Source organism: Hevea brasiliensis, chromosome 16 (assembly GCF_030052815.1).
Source record: "Hevea brasiliensis isolate MT/VB/25A 57/8 chromosome 16, ASM3005281v1, whole genome shotgun sequence".
Lineage (NCBI taxonomy): Eukaryota > Viridiplantae > Streptophyta > Magnoliopsida > Malpighiales > Euphorbiaceae > Hevea > Hevea brasiliensis.
The window spans coordinates 694,288-717,607 of NC_079508.1; the positions used below are offsets into that span (position 1 = coordinate 694,288).

The window sequence follows — 23,320 nt, forward strand, 5'->3', positions numbered from 1 at the left end:
AAATTTTAAAAAATAATTTTTATTGGAAGCTTTTATAAAATTATTATTTTTGTATTTCAATTTTGACTAAGCTAGGTAAATAGAATAAAACTAACACTAATTTTACAATTTTAATAAAATCAACTAAAATTTTAAATAATATTAAAAAGTGCTTAGAATTTTTTTTATTAATTAGTTTTATTTTTTAATTAATTTTATTCTTTACATTAATTAAATATTATAATTTATAAATATATTAATTTTTTAAAATATTATTTACAAAATTATTTAGATTTTATTTAGATAATTAATTGTTTAAAAGAAAAATAAATTTTAATTTTACATTAAAATATAATAAAAAATCATAATATCATATTTAAATGCTTATTTATTTCAAATTTTTATCTATTTATATAAATTTTATATTATTATTTAGTGGCTAAATGACTAAAAATATCTAAACCTTTGCAAGTTTTTTAATTTTTAGTCAAACCTTTTAATTTTATCAATTTAATCTCAAACTTTGACATTATTTTCAATTTTAAAAATTAGTCTAATTGAATTACTTAATTGACAAAAGTAATTTAAATATTTATATATATTATTAATACTAGCCAAATCCTTTTATTTTTATATTAATTTTAGCAGTTATTCTTAAATTGATAAAAATATTATTTTAATTAATTTATCCGTTATTTTAAAAATTATAATTAGATTTTATTATTTTTTCATATTTTATTTTTAAATATTTGATTTTTTTATTATTTTTTTACCTTAAATTTGAAATAAAATGATAGAAAATACGTGAATTAAAAGTATAAGTAAAAAGAAAAAGAAAAAAATTAAAATTTTAGATAATAATATTAGATATATTATTTATTTATTATTTTTTATGTTAAAATTATTAAATATATTAATAAAATTAAAAGAAGTAGCTAAAATTGATAATAAATAAAAAAATTAAATAAGTTTTGCCAATTGATAAGTTCAATTGTTTTTAATTAAATTTATTATTAAAATTGAAAACATTTGAAATGATTTATAATTAAATTGATATAATTAAAAGTTTTTACTAAAATTGATAATTGGTATAAATTTTTTTTTCCATTTAATCTTATTTAATTATATAAATGTATGAGTATTTAGAGTTACGCTAAAGAATAAAATTAATATATATAATATAATTATAACAACATATTTTTAAATTATATAATTTAACTTTTTATTAATATATTTACAGTATATGCTTTTTTTAAATACTTTAATTTTTTTAATTTTTAATTTACATATATATATTAATAAATAATAAAAATTTATACAATCATTAACCTAACGTTTTACTTATAATATTATATTTTTTTCCTAATAATTAATTAATAAATATAAAATTATAAATGAAAAAATTTTGCGAAATGATCAAATTATAGTACATGTTTATATCATTTAACTTTTTTTTTTTACTTACTATTACCATAAACATATAACTATGCATATATTTTTTAGATCGAATTAAAATTTTAATTCATTCTTTGCACTTTAAAAATAGAGGAAACCAGCTAACCCAATTAATATTCTGATTGACAATAAATTAATTAATTAATTAATTTTAATGCTTAATTGTATATTAATGATTTATGCATAAAAAAAAAAGCATATTGAATGTATCAAGTACACTTCAATTGTTCTTTTGTTTTCATATTTTTATTTCTTCATTTAGGTTTCTTAATCTTATATTCTTCACTTTAACATCAATGAAATTTTTGTATATTTAAAATAAAATTCCTATCTCCAAGATTTTAGCTCATTTCACTCCGAATAAGGAGAAATTATACAGTACTTCCTCAACTCCGATTAGTTGAAATAATAAACCAATTAAATATTAACATTTGGAGAGAGAGTACGATATTATATGTTAGTCATAAGTAATTCTAGCGAGAAATTAATTTTTGAGTAAAAAAAATATTAAATACATATTAATTAATGATTAATTTGATCTAACTATAGTTTTAATTGGAATAATTGTTATTTTGCATTATTTCTTCTTATTAAGATTTAAAATTAAAATCACACAATCATAAAGATAATTTCAATACTACTATATTACTATGTTAATAATAAAATATAATGGCTGCTGTAATTGCATACTCAAAATCTTATTACCTAAACTTTCTCACAGCCAAACAATCATTAATAAGACTTGAAAAGCCAAATCATAAGATAATTTACTTTGGCTAAATCTACTCTTTTAACTTACAAAAGAACCAAATCATCATCCAATAAAGCGAATTCATTATTCAACTCAATATCAAAATATAAACCTGGTGAACCATTCCTCCATTGCATAAGTATCTCCTGCAAAAACAATTGATCAGGTTTCCCTCTTACTTCAAATCTCCAAGAGCGCGGGCTGCCAATTTCCTTTCCACCAAGCCTTATTTTGGCAGTCATACGACTTGCCAATCCTTGACCATCCTCCATTAAGGAACACTGTCCTAATTGAATTGTTTCCAGCTTTAGGCACTCGTCAAAGATCATATTAATGGCTTCCCTGTACAAGCAAGCTCCTTCAAACATTAGGGTCACTAAGGTCTTTATTCTGCATAGAGTCTTAGCTACATCAGCTGTTATTCTTGTTCTCAATTCAAGATGGTTGATTAGATGTAATGTCTTAAGTTCAGTGCAGTATTCACCAATCGCTTGTATGACCCCAACGAAAAAAAGATTGTTGCCTAACTTGTCGAAGAACTATATGCTCTAACTTTTTTCCAATCACATATTGCTTCTGCAAAGCCTTTTTCTGTTATCCTGAAAGAGCCCTCTAGTACCTGACGTTTAAGATTAGGAGCTCTGCTAAATTAATTAAAGGGTAAGAATTCTAACCAGTAACATAAATTGAAACACATGACATTAGTGAAGGAAATTATAGCTTGCTTACCTTTTGGCTACGTACAGAAGGTGTTCATCAGTAATATTAAGACCTCTGGGGATCAGAACAATCTTGACAGACGATCTCCATTGCTCTAGACAAAACCCATTAGCATCATGACCCTTCATTACAGTCCTCAGCAGCTTACTCATTGATTTTTGAATCCTGTAATCAAAATTTGCAGAAGCCTCCAGGGCAGGAGTCAAATCAAGCATATTATGTCTCCAAAACAAGATATCCCAACAGACCAATCTCCGTGACTGGCATACAGTGGAGACATTGCAAAACAGGTCACTGTTGGCTATTGTATAAAATATTTTTCTTAGGATATTAACGTCTAATTCCTCCCATCTTCTCTCATCCATCAGAGTGGTGTCATACACACTGCAACTATCAATCTTTCTCTTCTTGTTAATGGCCATTCTGCTAAATCTAGCATTAAGAAAAATATCCATTGATTAAAAAAAAAAAAACCAACAAAAATAGTGATAATAAACAAAAATATTTCAAAATGAGAAACGATATTTTACAGAAGAATTGAAATTAAGGTGTTTATGAACAGAAACATGGAAACCAAAATAAATTAAGGTATAGATGAAGAGAGAATAGGGAAGAGAAAACTAGGTATATAGTTTTCCAAATCAAATAGTCAAAATTTCAGGAAAAAATAAAATAAAATAAAATAAAATGCGAGATTACCAAAATAAAAGAAAACCAATAAACATGCACCAAGAATTACACAGTTCACCCAAAAAAAAAAATCTTGGAAATAAATTAGAACAACCCATCATAACGTATCATCATTAGAGCAACAATGCATGATTTCAAAAAAAAAAAAAAAAATAAAGCCTCTTATATCAAAAAGCTGACAAATTTTCCTCCGTGATTAACTCTAGTAATTTATGATGAACCCAATCAAGACCAAATAAACATCAATTCAGATAGAAACTTATATATATATATATATATATACACACACACATGTTCTACATGAGACAAGAGACAACTGAATATTAAGATGATACATACGACACAACGGCGAGGAAGAGTAAGACGAAGGCCGGCCGCCGGCGGCTGCTGTTTGTATCCCCCACTAAGTTTCCACTCTCATCAATCTCGCCCTTTATATGTTTTTATTATCTATTTTTTTAACTTTTTTTTTATTTGTTTAGACTACTTCTTTTTATAGGATTTGTTTGTCTTCTAATAAAGAAAGATAATTGGATATGATCATTTTAAAAATTTTAATTATAAATTTTTTTACTTATTATTAAAAATATTTTTTATTAATCAATAATATTTAAATATAAGTAGTTTGATATTCTTCTAAGTAAGATTAAATATCCAATACTAATGAATAAAAAAATATTTTTATTACATTTAAATACATTTTTAATATATTCGAAGTGCCCTCAATGATTCTCGTTGTAACATTCTCACTTTAGCTAATTCGTACGTTCTACTGTTCTGGTGACCAAAGTCTGTCCGAGCTCTAGAATATTTGAAATCATAATTAGACTAGAGTGAGGAGTTATAAATAAACCAAATAATGATCAGAAAAATTTTTAGAAATAAAATGCACTTAGGTTAAATGAGTCGTAGCCCCAGGGATGAGTAACCCGAACGGGGAGTGATGGTGAAGGCCGTTAGCAACCCTAGACCCGAGGAAAACTTCATGAAATAATTTTTGGGACCTCAGGAAAGGATTCTTGAGGTCTCAATGACAATAAAATGCTAAGAAAATATAGGAAAAATTTAATCAATCGATACACACAATTTTAGCTCGTTAAACCAAACGGAGGGCATTTTGGTCATTTCGTATTTAGAGAAGATTTTTGACCAACCTGCCCATTTAAGTAAGTGAGATTTATGACATAAAATGTGAATTAATATTAATGAAAATTTATTGAAAATAAGTAAAAGAAGTAAGGAAGAAAAACAAAACAAAAAAAAATAATGAAATACAAGTCAAATAATGACATAAGTATGACCTTATTAAAAACTCTCCCACCAATGAGAATTAAATAAACTCATTATAAGAGATAAAGAAGACCAAAATTTACTTCATCTTCCTCTTCCATCCATGGTGGCCGAAATCCCTTCCTAAAGCTCTCCACCATTTTCATTCATTCCAACTTGATTTCCTTAAGTTTTTCACCATAAAACCCATCTTTGTCTTCGCAAAAAATTATCCATACACCTTGGGCAAGCTAAAGACAGCAAAAAGAAGTAGAAAGGAGGAGCTTTTACAAGCTTGAAATTGACTCCATTAAAGGTTAGTGTCTAATCTCTTCCCTCTCTTATTCAATTCATGTTTAAGGCCATGAGATAAGTGGAAATTGTAAGAAAAATAAAATAAAATTTATGTGTATCCATCCCTACAATTTTGGCAGCTTAGAGATGGTTAAGGTTTGATGAATTTCCTTGAAACAAGTGTATGTGAGTTGCCCTTGACGTTGAACAATTAAGTGCAAGTGTAATGCATGAATGGAACATTGAAAACTTGGAGACTTGAACAAAATTAGGGTTTGCTTGATGAGAATCAAGCTACATCCACGCCAAAGGAATTTATCCAAGGTCCAATTACTAGAGCTAGAGCTAAATCACTTCAGAATTTAATTTGTGAAATCTTAAGGAGCAGGGATTATAGCTGGAATGGCATGAAGAAAATTATAAAGGATTAAATTTCGTGAAAATTAAGCTTAGAAATGACCAGGTGTCATGTGAAGCATTAGGTTACATGGAATAACCTATGGACATACATGCACCAGATCCAACCCATGTATATGCATCTGCTTGCACCTTTTTGAAAGAATATTCCTTGCTGTTATAACCACCTCTCTTTTGGACTTAAATGCCCTTATTTGCTGCTGTATTAAATTTGCTTTTTTTTAGGAGTTTTTAGTCTTTTGTTAGATTAATTTTATTTCGACTTAAAGCTCCTTGCAGCTGTTACTAAAGTAGGGACATTTTTGTCTTTATCTTTGGAGCCAAGAGATTATAAATACAAGTGTAATGAGAGAGTGAAGTACACACTTTGAATATTAATGAAAGATTATTTCTACTCCTTTAGTGAGTAAATTGGCTGTTGCCTTTGTTCTTGTGAAGCTCATTAACTTGCTGAGATTTCTATCTTGCAAGGTTTAATGTGCATAATATTCTTGGTTTATTCATTCTCCATATGAATTAGGTCAAGAATCCCATTTCTGATATTTTCTTTGAATTACACAGCAATCTGATTGTGCTGGTTCAAAGAATCAAATTCATACATCTTGATTTGGTGCTTTCCATATTGTTCCTTTAATTCTTGAATGTGGGTTTTCAAGTTACCAATTACTTGAAGGTTCACATCAGTTTTGGTATCAAAGCAAAGGGACGTCCAAACAAGGTAGATTCTTTGTTTCCTTCTTATTCTTTGTGCTTACTTTGTGTTTGTTACCTTTTTCATATTTGCTGTTTGGCTCTAGTTCCATATTTGCTTCTACTTCTTCATCTTGCACCGGGTTCTTTCTTGCTAAACCTTGTTTTGCTTCTTATTGTGTTTTTGTTATTCACATTTTTGTTCATTGTATGCTTGACCAAAATTGGCTCTTGGGGTTTAGTATGATCTGTTTGTTTAAAAATTTATTTTGTTGAGTTTGTCTTAGGATTTTGGGTTAATCAAGACAAAGCCATTATTCGAGCTATCTATTTTGCTTCCTTCATTTTGATATCAAGCATGAGAGCTTATTTGGGTCATTGAGTTCGGCTTACCTATTTAGCCTAAAACTTTACCAGCATTATTTGGGTGTGTTTAAGACGTTGGGTATAAATTTTGGGGGTTGTTTGATATTGTTTACCTGCTGAACTAAAATTTTGCGACAGACCCGATCAAATTATGTTCACATAGCAAATAGAAACAGAAATTCCTAAAAATTTATAAGGTGTTTATATCCCACTTCAGTAGTTCCCAAATTAAATTTCAGCTTAAAATTCAACCATTTGTGTGGGGAACCAAAATTTTACGGTAGAATCGATCAAATTAAGTTCACATAGCAAATATACCCAGAAATTTCTAAAAATTTACTGGGTGTTTATACCCCATTTCAGTAGTCCTCGAATTAAATTTCAGCTTAAAATTCTACCGTTTGTGTGGGGAACCAAAATTTTGTGGCAGACCCGATCAAATTAAGTTCACATTGCAAATCAACCTAGAAATTCCTGAAAATTTATAGGTTGTTTGTGCCACATTTGAGATGTTCTCAAATTAAATCTCAGCTCAAAATTTAACAGTTTGTATGAGGAACCAAAATTTTGTGGCAGACACGATTAAATTTGGTTTACATAGTAAACCTGTCAAGAAAAGCTTGAAATTCTAGCAGCAACTAGTCAGTATTGGGTTGCATTTGCCTACTCAATTTTAGATCAAAATACACTCGTTTGCTTAGTGATCCTAAATTTATGCAATTCTTAGTGTATTGCATGAACTGCTGGTAATTGTGATAAGTTGATATTGTTCCTCATACAAACTTGGATATTTAAGCTTGATATCACTTCTTTTGGTGTCGTCAAAGATCATATTAATGGCTTCCCAGTACAAGCAAGCTCCTTCAAACATTAGGGTCACTAAGGACTTTATTCTGCATAGAGTCTTAGCTATATCAGCTGTTATTCTTGTTCTCAATTCAAGAGGGTTGATTAGATGTAGCGTCCTAAGTTCAGTGCAGGATTCACCAATCGCTTGCATGACCCCAACAAAAAAAGATTGTTGGCCAACTTGTCGAAGAACTATATGCTCAACTTTTTTCCAATCACATATTGCTTCTGCAAAGCCTTTTTCTGTTATCCTAAAAGAGCCCTCTACTACTAGACGTTTAAGATTAGGAGTTCTGCTAAATTAATTAAAGGGTAAGAATTCTAACCAGTAACAGAAATTGAAACACATGACATTAGTGAAGGAAATTATAGCTTGCTTACCTGTTGACCATGTACAGAAGGTGTTCATCAGTAATATTAAAACCTCTGGGGATCAGAACAGTCTTGACAGACGATCTCCATTGCTCTAGACAAAACCCATTAGCATCATGACCCTTCATTACAGTCCTCAGCAGCTTACTCATTGATTTTTGAATCCTGTAATCAAAATTTGCAGAAGCCTCCAGGGCAGGAGTCAAATCAAGCATATTATGTCTCCAAAACAAGATATCCCAACAGACCAATCTCCGTGACTGGCATACAGTGGAGACATTGCAAAACAGGTCACTGTTGGGTATTGTATAAAATATTTTTCTTAGGATATTAACGTCTAATTCCTCCCATCTTCTCTCATCCATCAGAGTGGTGTCATACACACTGCAACTATCAATCTTTCTCTTCTTGTTAATGGCCATTCTGCTAAATCTAGCATTAAGAAAAATATCCATTGATTAAAAAAAAACAACAAAAATAATGATAATAAACAAAAATATTTCAAAATGAGAAACGATATTTTACAGAAGAATTGAAATTAAGGTGTTTATGCACAGAAACACGGAAAACAAAAGAAATTAAGGTATAGATGAAGAGAGAATAGGGAAGAGAAAACTAGGTATATAGTTTTCCAAATCAAATAGTCAAAATTTCAGGAAAAAATAAAATAAAATAAAATAAAATGCGAGATTACCAAAATAAAAGAAAACCAATAAACAAGCACCAAGAATTACACAGTTCACCCAAATAAAAAAAAAAATCTTGGAATAAATTAGAACAACCCATCATAACGTATCATCATTACAGCAACAATACATGATTTCAAAAAAAAAAAAATTAAAGCCTTTTATATCAAAAAGCTGACAAATTTTCCCCCTTGATCAACTCTAGTAATTTATGATGAACACAATCAACAGACCAAATAAACATCAATCCAGATAGTAACTTTTATATATATATATATACACACACACATGTTCTACATGAGACAAGAGACAACTGAATATTAAGATGATGCATACGACACAAGGGCGAGGAAGAGTAACAGGAAGGCCGGCCGCAGGCGGCTGGTGTTTGTATCCCCCACCAAGTTTCCACTCTCATCAATCTCGCCCTTTATATGTTTTTATTATCTAGTTTTATAACTTTTTTTTTATTTGTTTAGACTTCTTTTTATAGGATTTGTTTGTCTTCTAATAAATAAAGATTATTGGATATGATCATTTTAAAAATTTTAATTATGAATTTTTTTACTTACCATTAAAAATAATTTTTATTAATCAACGGTATTTAAACATAAGTACTTGGTATTCTTATAAGTAAGATTGAGTATTCTGCACTAATAAATAAAATAAATATTTTTTTATTACATTTTTAATATATTCGAAGTGCCCTCAATGATTCTCGTATAGTAATTTTACTAGATATTTTACTATACCTCTCTTTTTACTTTGAAATGTAATAAAAAAAATTATTTTTTTAATATTTTACCTTCTATTTTATTATTTTTTATTTTGTTAATACACCTGCTTTGATATAAACCAATATCGTGCCCCTTCTCCTTTTATGTGTTGTATTTCAATTTATTTATTGCACTGAAATTTTAAAATACATTTTTCAATTTATATTGTGATACAATTATATTAAATAATTTTTAATAAAAATTATTCACAACAATATTGGAAGATTTATTAGAAAAACTCAAAATTCTCTAAAAAAAGAAAAATAGAAACTCTTCTAATTAAATATATACGAGTTTGTATTTATTTCAACTTTTTATATATTTATACGGATATAAATTAATCCATTTAATCAAATCATTACTTGTTTTATTATTAATATATTCAATTAAAAAATCAACATTATATATTAATAATTTCATCTATTAAGAGACAAAAACAAAACCTATTTTTATGTAGTCAGCATTTTAGTGTTTGGGTGTTTAATTTAAAAAAAAATATAAAAATATATTTAAATATTTGGCTATATATAAAAATTATATAATTATTATTTATAAAATTTTTAGATATTTTAAGTTAGAACATATATATATATATATATATATATATATATATATATATATATATATATATATATATATATATATATAATATTATATTTTATTATGCAAATCAACCATATTATTCAATATTTTCCTTACATATGAAAGAATAATTAAGAACAATTATATTATAAAAAACAATTAAAAGACAATTAATTTAATATAGCCTCAATTTCTTTTTTTATGTTTTGTATTTTATAATTTAAATTTTCTAAAGGCAAAATGCAAGCTTTTGATTTAGATTTAGGAAATTAGCCGTTTTTTGTATGTAACAAAAGAAAGAAAACATCTCACACAACCACAAAAAAGAGCACAAAAACTGAAAATTTTGCTTTCAATTCCGAACTAGAAAACCTTTGCAATAAATATTTAATTAAATAAAAATTTGTATTTATTCAATAGATAACTATATTATTCATTGCAATTTTGCAGCATATATATATATATATAAAATTTTAATTTTAGCTCATTTCGCTCTGATGAAGGAAATATTACATAGTACCTGTCTGATTCCAATTAGTTGGAATAATAAAACAATTAAATATGAAACTTATTTTTAACAATTCACACAAACCACAAATGGTCACAATTGACCATTTCTCAACTCAAATAAGGTCATCTAAATCAATTGACCAATTCTCAACTTTTTCTCCAATTTTTCAAAATGTTCAAAACCCTAATTACATAGAGTTTAAATCTAATGCATTCAAAACATATATCCATACTTCACATATACAACTCAACCTAAACAACCATTCAAACACCTCAAACTCATTTATTTCAAAGCCTAACAAAGGCTGACCAAAATTTCCTTTTTGATCCCCCAACAATTATTTTCTTTTGATTTTAAGTTAATATCTAAGTTACTTGCACTAAAAACATAAGTATTAAACATAAATTTTCAATTCAAACCACTAACCTTAAACTTTGAAATTCAACTCTTCAATTTCTTCCTTTTCTTCTTTTCTTTCCTTCTTCTAAAGCTTTCTCAAGTTGATCTAACAAGTTTTTATGGATTAGTTTGGGGTCAAAGTGGGTTTAAGTGATTGAAATCAAGCTTGGATGCAAGCTTTCAATGGAGTAACAATGGTGGTTTAAGAGAGAGAGGTGGGGCGGCAACTAGGGAAGAAGAAGAAAGAAAATTTTTTTTTTTTCATTTTTGTGTTGATTTTGTGTTTTAGTCTTATTTGACTTCGTCAATTATGGTAGGGAAATTAAAATGAGTTTTGACATCATGATGATTTCATAAAAGTGATGTAAGGTGATGTAATAAACTTTTTCCTTTTTCTTTTTCTTTTGTATTTATTTTTCCATTAGTTCTTTAATTTAATTCCCAATTCTGAAAATTTTTTTTTCTCCAATTTTATTAGACAATTAGGTCATGAGTCAGCTCTAGGAGTGAATTGACCAAATCGCCCCTCACCAGTTCAATCCGATTTGCAAGTTATTCGATATTTCTTCCGGATCCCTGACCTAATTATTTAACCTGCTTAATAACTCTTTTTCGTAATTTTCTCTTTTCCACTGTGTTCGCAATAGTCCTAAGGATAGCGGCATCACATTTTCCGGTTCAGAATTCGGTTTACGATTAACCTCGCAGTCATTTCCCATAAAGGTCACCCATCGCTGTGACTCCCGGCTTATTTAACTTCTTGTGCTTTGTTTTTCTTCTTTATACTTAACTATTTGGCAATTACTAATTATTTATATTCAGGGCTTAACTAAGTGTCTTAGACGTGATTCTAGTCCCCTTAATTGTCCGGACCGATACCGATCACCAGAATAGTGAAATATACCAGGCTATGCAAATAGAGGTGTTACACAGGGAATGATGAAACTGAAAATGTACTCGAAGAGCAGGTTAGGAGAGACCCTCCAACCGAATAACTTTGTATTTTCTTTGAAATGAATTAAGTCTTTTCATGCTCAATTTTCTTGATGAGATCAGAAAACATCATACCAAGTTACGTAAGTACTGAATAGAATTAACTCTTTCAATTGAATAAAATTGAACACTAAACCTGAGATTGGCTATTAATCATAAAACATAAGACCACTTAGAGAGATCGAAAAACCGTTACACATGAACATGAGATTGGACGGTGCTGTGACCAAATATCAACTAAAACTTTGAAACATTTGAAGAGTGATTTGTAAAATTGTAAAGATTTGAAAATGATTTGAGCTTGGATCATAATTGAAATAACTTATTAGGATCCGAACCATTATTTAGGGATCAGATAAAACATTAACTTTGTTAAGAAATGTTTGAATAATTCGAGCGAGATAACTGATCACAATACTATATGCAATTTGGAATTTTGAGGTATTTGAACACAATGAGATCGGAAAATGATAGCATCCAAGATCGGATGGTCCGAAGATCTAATATCGATCCGAACACATCGAATAAAGATGAAGAGATCGGAAAACAACCTAACTTGAATGTGAGATTGGATTATTCCAAAGACAAACTATTGCTGAGTTCAGATATGTGACCTGTGATCGGGTCATTAGTTGAGAACGGATAACATTAAGATGGAAAATCCATTCAAGAAAATATTTGAAATTACAACTTCATTACAAATTTAAAAGAAAATTGTATATCAAGTTATGCATTTGAGGGTCGACCAAAATATGGTGCCTACAGGTAAAATCCTAGTTTGCACTTGAAAAAAAACAAGATGATTTAGGCATTCTTTGTTATTAATCTCATTATAACCTTAACCACCCTTGGTAAATTATATCCCTCGCAGGCAATTTGAGCCTAAGTTTTTATCCCTACATATACTTTCTTTGTTAAACTACATAAATTATCTAGCCATTAACCTAAACACTTATCCAAACCTATGAGGAAATGAAAATGCAAAAGTGAGAGGAACACTAGGCATACATATAAAAAAATAAAAAAAATAAAAAGAGCAAAAACAGAAAAGTGCAAGTGTGTTAGTACAAAGAATCATAGTAGTGCCCTTATAAACCACCAAGGAAAATGAGTTTGGGGGTAGGCACCAAAAAGGGACAAAAAGTGTAATTCACTTAGTATACTTTGATCTTTGTGTGATGTCTTTCCTCATATTTGCATTTCCTAAAACTTTTTCATTGGCGGTCACATAATTACCCCTTAGCCTCATTACAATCTTACTAAAGACTTTTTCATCTTTTGAAAAGTGTATGCTACATTAGTGGAGATAGAGAATTTAGGTATGCCTATGGGGTTGGATAACATATTCCTTCAATATATACATCATTATACATGTTAGAGGCAATTTAAGCTAGCAAATATTTCTTGAATCCATCCAAGTGAGACAAAGTTTTATGACTTATTAATAATTATTGTAATTGGATTGATTGGTTGGAACTTCATAAGGAAGATGAATTTCTAATAGGTAACCATTGAAGTATAAATGCCTTGAATATAAGGAAATTGAATTTTGGTCATTAGAGTTCAATTACTATGCAATTTGGACCTTTGGTTGTAATTTTATGAAAATAAAGTGCCCTTACTATTTTTTTAAGTTTAATTTCCTTAAGAACAAGCAAATGTTTGAGTTTGAAGGTATTTGATACACTTGTATTATATAGGTATTTTGAGGCACTTTTATGTTGCATTTCATTATATTTAGGCAGTTAATTGCATAGTTTTTTGTTAGTTTCTTTATTTTTTGGTATTTTTAGTTGTCTTTGCTTAATTTCTTGTCTTTTGTGTTTTATCAGGTGCTTTGGTACACTTCTAAAGCCTAGAAGATATTTAAACAAGTTTGGAAGTCAAAAAACTCAAATTGGACTACTGCACAAAGTACACGGCCTGTGTACTGAGAAGCATGGCCCGTACAACTTGCTGTTACAAGAACCAAATTACATGGCCTTTGTACTGGGACCTGTGTACCTACTTGATCTTGTGTAACTTTCTATTACACCTTAAAATTAAAGTTTCAAGGCAATCCAAAGAATTACATGGCCTACCCCGTGTAGTACTACACGCCTCATGTAAAATGCGCTAAAGAAGTTACCTACTTGACTCTTACTCTGTTTCACACTACCGAATAGACTTTTAAGGCTTTTAGGACTCTGAAACAAGGCTTTTGGACACCAGGTATAAAAAGAAAAAGAAACAAACAAGCCAAGGGAAGTTATTTTACATTACAACCCTAGTTTTCTAGCAATTTGGAGAGATTCACACCAAGGCTCTAGGAAGGGATTCACAGCTGAAGTTCTAAATGTTAAAGGCTTTAAATATTTGTTCTGGGTTCCTTAGTTTTTATTTCTTCAATTGTTTATGTTCATTTATATTATTTTCATGTTGATTGTTAAACTTAATTTTTCTTAATTCTAGAACTAGGGATGTAGCACATCCAATTTCTATTATGGATCTACAATAATTTTATCTAATAAATTTGGATTTTGTTCTTTGATTCAACTTCTGTGTTCTTAATGCTTGCTATGTGTTGGTACCCACCTAGTCATGATATAAGATATTAATTAAAGGATTAAAAGGTGAAAATTAATATTGGAAAATGAAGATTTTGAACCTAGAAGTTTCTGATCTAGAGATAGGCTTAAATTCTCTGTGGAGTTCCATAATTAATCAAAAAACTTAAAGGGTTTTAATTGAAATTGATTGCCACAAAAGTAGGGTTCAAGTTAATTAGAATACACCTTAGGTGCTTTGAGAGAGGACTTGAGATATCTTAAGATTAGTTTCCATTAAAGTAACAATTTTCCAATTTATTGAATAGATGAAATTAGATTTGTAACAGGTTGATGTGTGAACCCCTACTTCTGGAATTAACTTCTGGAATTATTTTCATTAATTGCTTTCTTAAGTTTATTTTATTACTTTGCTTTCATTACTATCATTAGTTTCAACTCTCATCATCATTATATTTGATAGCCTAGATAGTGAAAATCTATTGTTTATTATGGTATTCACAAATTTCTCAGCGGAACGATACTCTATTCATCACTTTATTACTTGTTTACGATCCATGCACTTGCGAAGGTTAACCATACAACAGTGCACTGACTACCAAGTTCCTTTCCAAAAAACCTTATATTGGCAGTCATATCACTTACCAATTGAAGGCCATCCTCCATTAAGCAACAGTCCCATATATGAATTATTTCCAACTTAAGGCACTCATCAAAATCATATTAATGGCTTCCATGTACAAGCAAGCTCCTTCAAAAACTATGGTCACTAAGGTCTTCATCTGCATAAAGTTTCAGCTGTTTCAATTATTATAAATGTCATCATTTCAAAAGGGCTAATTACATGTAGCATATTAAATTCAGAGCAATTTTCACCAATCGCTTGTATGACCCCAATAAAAATAGATTGTTGTCTAACTTGTCGAAGAATTATATGCTCAACTTTTTTCCAATCACATATTGCTTTTACAAAGCCTTTTTCTGTTATCCTAAAAGAGCCCTCAAGCACTAGATGTTCAAGATTAGGAGTTTTGCAAGTGGCCAATTAATTAAAGGGTAAGAATTCTAATCAGTAACTTAAATTGAAACACAAGGCATCAATGAAGAAAATTATAGCTTGTTTACCTTTTGGCTATGTAATGAAGTTGTTCAGCAGTAATATTAAGACCTTTAGGGATTAAAACAGTTTTGACAAATAATCTCCATTACTCTAGAGAAAACCCATTAGCATCTTCACCCTCTATTATAGTCCTTAGTAGCTTACTCATTGAATTTTGAATCTGTAATTAAAGTTTGTAGACGCCTCCAAGGAAGGAGTCAAATCAAGTATGTTATGTTCTCAAAACAAGATATCCTAAGTGCCTAACATCCATGATTGGCATATAGAGGAGACATTGCAAAACAAGTTACGTTTGGGTATCATATAAAATATTTTTCTAAGGATATTAATGTCTAATTCCTCCCATCTTCTCTCATCCATCAGAGTGGTGTCATGCACACTGCAACTATCAGTTTTGCTCTTTTCATTAGATGCCATTCTGCTAAATCTAGCCTTAACAAAATTATAACTTTAGTGTTATAAACAAACAAAGAAACACAAAGTATTAACTATAAAGATTATTTTTATATTCATTGATGAAAACAAAAAATGATAATAATTACAAAAGTATTTCAAAATGAGAAATAATATTGGACTCTTTCACTGTCGGCTAAAATCAAATGTCCTCTTCAAGATCTTCCTATCACTTACTGGGACAACCAATTAGCATTAGCCCGAGATCTTTTGTATTTTGGAAACATGATATCAATCGCATAGAGAGAAAGCTCTCCTCTTGAAAAAGCATGTATCCTTCACTTAGTGGAAGATTAACCTCAATAAAGATGTCTCTTGTAAATTTGCCAATCTATTACCTATCTATGTTTAAGGCGCCATCATTTAAATTCCTCGAAGGGCTGTGTATGGATTCGTTACTCTCTAAAAATAAAGCTCTTCTCTTCAAATGGATTTGGCATGGTCCAAGGTTATCTATGTGTTCCTTCAATGGGGAAGTCAAATTAGGTTAGTATGGTGGAAATGGTTACTTTGGATCGACTATTAAGGGGTAAAGCACTCCCAATAGATATCTTCTCTATCTATGAGGATCAAATACTCGACCTAAGTTAAAAGATAAAAATGTCGAACCATTCATACTAAACACTCATTGAGTAAAAGATTTTATATATATATATATATATATATATATATATATATATATACAAAATACAAAATACAATTATCCAATTTTTTCCTCCTAATTGAACCTTCAAGTTCTTGCATTTGTATTATCCAAGAGGATTCTTCAATAAAGTTCTTTCTATCTTTCGAAAAAAAAAGGTTATATAATTATTTAGTATTTAAATTTCATATATTAAAAATAATTATGTAACAATTTTGAGTCTTAGCTTTTTAAAATGAGTTTGAATCATATTATTTTAAATTTGTTTTTTAGGGGTTGAATTTATATTTTTTTAAAAATTTTATCATGTTAATTTTATACTTTTTTCGAATATAAAAAAAAATATTTAATGAATTTTTAAAATTTTTAAAAATAGTGAATAATGAAAAAGTTGACTTTGATTTAGCTTAGACCGAATAACCCATCATGGTGTGCTTAGCAATGCAAATAACACACCATTTTGGAGAGTGGCAAGTGACATTTCGTTTCAATTTTTTTTTTTTCAATTGTCCATAGATTCATGAAGTACTAGTGTGTATTGAATCCCACACCCAAAAATATACTACGTAGATGTGGGCTTCATATAAAAGGTTCAAGTCAACGCCCAATTCTTTCTCTCTAAAAAATTCCTTTTCTTTGCCTTCTCTCTAAACTTCACAGTCTTAAAGTTTCAGTTGGGGGAGATCTGGCCTCTTGGCTATTGATCCCCACCCCAAGAACCCTCCGAAAAAAAAAAGTATCTCTTTTCTTTTTGCAATTCTTTTATTTTGATTTTTCCTATCTGTTTCATTTTGTATGTCTCCCTTTGTGGAGTTTAAGTTTCCCTTTGATGGATGGGGTTTTGGTTGGATCTGTTTGTGACTACTGCTGGATGGGTTAAAAAACATCATGATGTGTGAGATGCTTCCCTTATGATGTTAGAGTAGTTCTTGTTTAGTTGCCTTTTATGGAGGTGCCGATGGTTTGTTCGGGCTTCATCTATCGCAATGTTGTTTCTCTGTTTCATTTGGCGAAGGTCCTAGCCTATGCGGTTTCAATGGCTTTGATGCATATTTCCCATTTTCTTGCTGGAGTTGTTTCATTTGGTCTAAGGAAATGAAGTAATGGAAAGGAGTTGCTTCCTCTTTGTTGTTGTTGGGTCTCCCTTTTATGCCTCTTCTCATGGAAGGATGCAAAGTACCCTTTGTTTCTCCTCTGGTAGTAGATAGTTCTTCTCTATTGGCTGCTGTGGTAGAGGATTTTGGGTGCTACCTATTGGTCTCAGGGCTTCTAATGTACAGGCCTGTGGGCCTTGTATTTTTATGAGTTTAAGTGAAAATATGTAGCAAAATTTATTTTGCTGGGTTTGGAGATCTTGTAACATGATTTCATTTAATGAATATCACCCTTCTCGTTAAAAAAAAGAAAGGTTTAGGTCTCAGAAACTTTTTATCTACGTCGAAGTATATATATCTATTTAATAAAAAAAGATATATTATTAAAATAATAATGAACCCTATTACGAAACAGTGAGACTAAATGGTCAACACAAAAAATTTCTCATATATGTTGTACATGCCTAACCATTACACTTGGAATTAGAACCACTCTAAGGACACTGTCATCTAAATTATTCAAAAATGCATAACCTCTAAAGAGTGTGTTATAGATTTTAAGGGAGAATCTGTCATAAAAATATTAGTTTATGTTGAATTTCACATCGAGTATATCGAAAAGATATGAGCTTTACATGAAGATTTACATGTAAAGCTGATCTCTTTTTTTTTTATTTTAAAAATATATTATGTTAAAAAAAATAATATGTTTTTATGATTTTTTTTTCACTTCTCTCACACTTATTTTTGAAATACGAAAACAGGAAAAAGAAATGAGCGAGAAGCTTTTAATTTCTAGCTTTTCTTTTACAATTGCATGTGCAGTGTTATGCCCATAAGCCTACTTCTCTTTTACTACACCACTGTTATTTCTATAAATAATTTTTTTTAATCAACTTTTCAGAACTCTTTTTTATTATTAATAATTATAGTAATAAGATTAATTTGAAATTATAAAAAAATAAGATTGAAAGCATTAAATTTAATAATGATTTCTACTTGTGCTCTTATAAAGATTTATATTCATTGGTTAAAAATTTTTTTTATTGTTCTTTTATTTTTAATAATATTTTAAATATATTGAAATTGATAGTTTAAATGTGTAAAAAATATGATTTTTTTTTAATTCTAGAATTTAAAAGAAACTTAAAATAATTCTTAAAAATAAATTAAAAAAAACATAAAAATAAAAAAAAAAATTCTTAGGTTTTAAAAAATAAAAACAGAAAACTTATAATAATACCACACATACCCTTAAATTATATGGTTTAACTAGCTTAAAAATTAGGTCAAACACCCTCTATGTTGAGGTTCCTTTTTATGAAGGAAAAATTACTTATTTAATCCTTATATTTTCATAAAATTAACTATTTGATATATGTATTTTAAAAATATACTATTTAGTCCTTAGATTTTACTTTTATTAAATTATTCAATCTCTCATTTAATTTTTTTGTTGGTTAATGGTAGTCAAACTAATATTTAATCAATCTATTTTAGTAAAACTAATTATTTAGTTCCTATATTTTGAAAAATATATTAGTTAGTTTTGTAATTTGGTTTCAATAACTATTTAATCTCATAATTATTATACCTAAACTATCATAATATACTCACTTATTTCTCTATTACCCTCTCTTATTTCTCTCTCCTCATGTTTTTTCTCCTTTGTACTCATACCCTTCTCCTTTCATCTTTTGATAAAAAATAAATACAAATTGTCTATGCAAAAGAGTTAATCAATTCTCCTAAATTTATAAGTAATTAAGGAAAATTGTTTTCCAATAGAAAAAACACAAAAATAATGTTCAAGAAAATTAGTGAAGATACTTGAACAATTAAAAAAAAAATCGTAAAATCAGATTTAGTTTCAACATAGCAAAATATCCATTTTCATCCAAAAATATGTTTTTCAAAATATTGTATTTTTTAAAATATAAGGACCAATTAATTAATTTTATTAAAATAGAGAAACTATATAGTAGTTTTTCAAATTATAAAGATCACTAATTAATTTCCATAAGATAGAGAGACTAAATAATAGTTTGACTAGCATTGAGTAACTAAAAAATTGATTGAAGAGTCTAAATAATTTAAAAGAAGCAAAATATAGGGATTAAATAGTGTAATTTCAAAATACAGGACTCTATTAAAATACATAGACTAAATAATAATTTTCATTTTTATGAATAATTCCTCACATGTAACCGTTACATTATTGTACTAGGGAAAGGATGCTCCCTAAGAGATAATTGTTCTGTGAAATTAAAATAAAACCAATAATAAGAGTTGAAAAGCCACTACTTGCATGAATTCTCTAATCTCCATTAGTCAATAAATACAAATAATCATAAGATAATTTACTTTGGTTAAATCTACTCTTTAACTTACAAAACAATAAAATTATCATCATCCATTAAAGCGTTTTCATCATTCAACTCAATATCAAAATATAAACCTGGTGATTCATTCCTCCATTGCATAAATTTCTTCTGCACATACGAAACTTGATCAGGTTTCCCTCTTGTTTCAATTCCTTCAATTCTCCATAAGCGCCCACTGCCAATTTCCATTTCACCAAGCCTTATATTGGCAGTCATAAAACCTGCCAATTCAAGGCCATCCGCCATTAAGCAACAGTCCCGTATATGAAGTGTTTCCAGCTTAAGGCACTCATCAAAGATCATATTAATGGCCTCCCTGTACAAGCAAGCACCTTCAAAAACTAGGGTTACTAAGGTTTTCATTCTGCATAAAGTCTCAGCTATATCAGCTGTTATAAATCTCATCATTTCAAGAGGGTTGATTACGTATAGAGTCTCAAGTTCAGAGCAGTTTTCACTAATCGCTTGTATGATCTGAGCAAAACAAGATTCCTGCGTTTGTAGTGGAAGAACTATATGCTGAACTTTTTTCCAATTACATATTGCGTCAGCAAAGCCTTTTTCTGTTATCTTATAAGTGCCCTCTAGTACAAGATCTTCAAGGTTAGGAGTTCTGCAAGTGGCCAATTAATTAAATGGTAAGAATTCTATTCAGTAACATAAATTGAAAAACAAGGCATCACCGAAGAAAATTATAGCTTGCTTACCTTTTGGCTATGTACAGAAGGTGTTCATCAGTAATATCAAGACCTTTGGGGATCACAACAGTCTTGACAGATAATCTCCATCGCTCTAGAGAAAAGCCATTAGCATCATGACCCTCCATTACAGTACTTAGCAGCTTACTCATTGATTTTTGAAATCTGAAATTAAAATTTGCAGAAGCTTCCAAGACAGGAGTCAAATCAAGCATATTATGTCTCCAAAACAAGATATCCCAACAGACCAACATCCATGACTGGCATACAGAGGAGACATTGCAAAACAGGTCACAGTTGGGTAATATAGAAAATATTTCTCTAAGGATATTAATGTCGAATTCCTCCCATCTTCTCTCATCCACCGGATTAATGTCATGCACACTGCAACTATCAATGTTTCTCTTCTTGTTAGAGGCCATTCTGCTAAATCTAGCATTAAGAAAAAAAATAACTTTAGTATTATAAACAAAGAAATTCAAGGTAAGGATTACTATTATATCCATTGATGAAAAAAAAATGATAATAATAAAAAAAGTACTTAAAAATGAGAAACAAGAATTTACAGAAGAATTGAAATTAAGGTCTTGAGAGCTATGAGGTGTACTTTAGCAGAGGATGGAAAAGAGGAAGAAGAGAGAATAGGGAAAAGAAAACCAAGTTAGAGCTTTCCAAATCAAATAATTAAAATTCCATAATGAAAAAAAAATGGTATTGGTGGACTTAATAACTAATTACAAATCCTTTTTGAGATTGCAATCCCAAACTAAAATAGTATACAGTAATTAGGAAATAATGCATAGATACATATCATTATTTACATAACCAAATAGTAAATAGTATATTAATAATTCCACTGTAACTACATATTACTACTGACAATCAAATTTTGAGAATTAATAAAAATTTGAGAATTGTTTCTCATTGTTCTTTGTCTGGTTGTACATCAATAATGCTTTTGCACCCATCATCAAGTTTCTAGGTGCTAATTCTAAGCGAGAGAGAGAGAGAGAGAGAGGGAGAGAGAGTTTCTTCCTGTGTAGTACTTCAGAAACAAATGCCAGATTACCAAAATAAATGAATAATCTGCAGAATCAAATCCACCAAACACAGAGACACAAAAGAGATTTTCAGCAGGCTCAAGTTCACAATGAAAACCAATAAATAAACACCAAGGACAGCACAATTCAGCAAAATTTTGCCCAACGCGAGAAAAAAAAAAGTTCTTGGAAAAAAATTATAAGAACCAATCAAAACATATCATCTTTACAGCAAGAATACATTATTTCTTTCAAAAATTAAAAAAAATAAAAAAAATTAAGGCCTCTCATATCAAAAAGCCCCTAAAGTTTCCTCATTGATCAACTCTAGTAATTTAAGATGAACCCAACAAATAGAATGAGCCAGCAGACCATTAAGATGATACAGCTGAAAATGAAGAAGATACAACTAATATATATACATATTTTTTTCACATGATGTGAGACAGTTGAAAATTAAGATGATACATTACGTACGATACAACAGCGAGGAAGCGGCTGGCGGCTGGCGGCTGGTGTTGTATCCCAAGCTCTCATCAGTCTCGCCTTTTATAGTTTTTTATTATCTATTTTTTAACTTGTTTTATTTGTTTAGACTTCTCATTGTTATAGGATTTTTATAGACTTTTAAGTGTAATTTTAAAATAAATAAAGATTATTGCATATATGTACTATGTAATTTTTAAGACTATAATTATATACATTTATATAATTTAACTTTTTTTTACTTACTATTAAGAATATTTATGAATTTTAAAAATATTATTAATTATCCCAGCCATAAATTAATTTTTGAGATTGAATTAAATTCTAAAATTTAATTTGTAAAAAACACTTCAATTTGAAATCTTATTTATTCTAAAAGTAGAAAAAAAAAATCAACCAACTCAATCCATTAATTTTATATTTATAATTCATGCAAAAAAAAAAAGCTTTAGAGTTTATATTATATATAAATATGTATGAAGAGGAACATTAGTTTTATTTAAATTGTCATTTATTTTTAAAATTAATTATAATTATATTTTTATTATTTAAATTAATTTTAAAATTTATATAAATTTTAAATTCTTAATTTTAGAGTTCAAATAAAATTTAAATTCTTAATCCTACTTATATTTAATATTAATTAGATACAAAATTTTACAACAAGTAATTAACTAAAATAAAAAATTAATAAATAAAAAATAAAAAATTATTATTAATATAACTATTATTTATAAAAAAAAATAAAAAGTATTTATAATAACAGATAAATAATTCATCGTCAATAATATATATTAACGACAATAACTTGTTGTTAATTCATATAATTTCGTCGCTAATACCATTTAGAGGCAAAAAGATGCGTCGTTAATAATTTTAGCTATTAGAGGTTTCAAACTTTATTGTCGCCAAACTTTTAGCGATAAAAAATTTATCGTTAAATCCTTTATAATGTTAATTTTATAATATATTATCTTGTCACTAATAACTTTTAGCGAAAAAATATTTATCACTAAATATCTAATAATTTTATTTTCTAATATTACAATAATTATTA

General features: G+C 28.7%; 1 protein-coding gene across 2 annotated transcripts; it reads right to left on the reverse strand.

The window, feature by feature from the left end:
- Window positions 1-19,959: 19,959 nt before the first annotated feature.
- On the reverse strand, window positions 19,960-22,327 carry LOC110667236 (F-box/LRR-repeat protein At3g48880). Of its 2 annotated transcripts, XM_058138038.1 has the most exons (3): window positions 22,255-22,327; window positions 20,747-21,169; window positions 19,960-20,652 (listed from the first exon to the last, which is right to left on the reverse strand). In XM_058138038.1, the coding sequence occupies exons 2-3, from the start codon at window positions 21,157-21,159 to the stop codon at window positions 20,043-20,045; spliced, it is 1,023 nt and encodes a 340-aa protein (XP_057994021.1). In that variant the 5' UTR covers window positions 21,160-21,169; window positions 22,255-22,327; the 3' UTR covers window positions 19,960-20,042. The 2 variants fall into 2 exon arrangements, with proteins under 2 accessions (XP_057994021.1, XP_021683724.2); XM_021828032.2 differs by lacking the exon at window positions 22,255-22,327 and having other exon boundaries at window positions 20,747-22,211.
- Between the last annotated feature and the right edge of the window lie 993 nt (window positions 22,328-23,320).

Bases quoted from the DNA above. Each gene is read 5' to 3' on its own strand.
- LOC110667236 (XM_021828032.2), bottom strand. From the start codon at position 21,243: ATGGATATAATAGTAATCCTTACCTTGAATTTCTTTGTTTATAATACT. The intron at 20,653-20,746 runs GTAAGCAAGCTA...GGCCACTTGCAG, and splicing joins CTTCTGTACATAGCCAAAAG to AACTCCTAACCTTGAAGATC.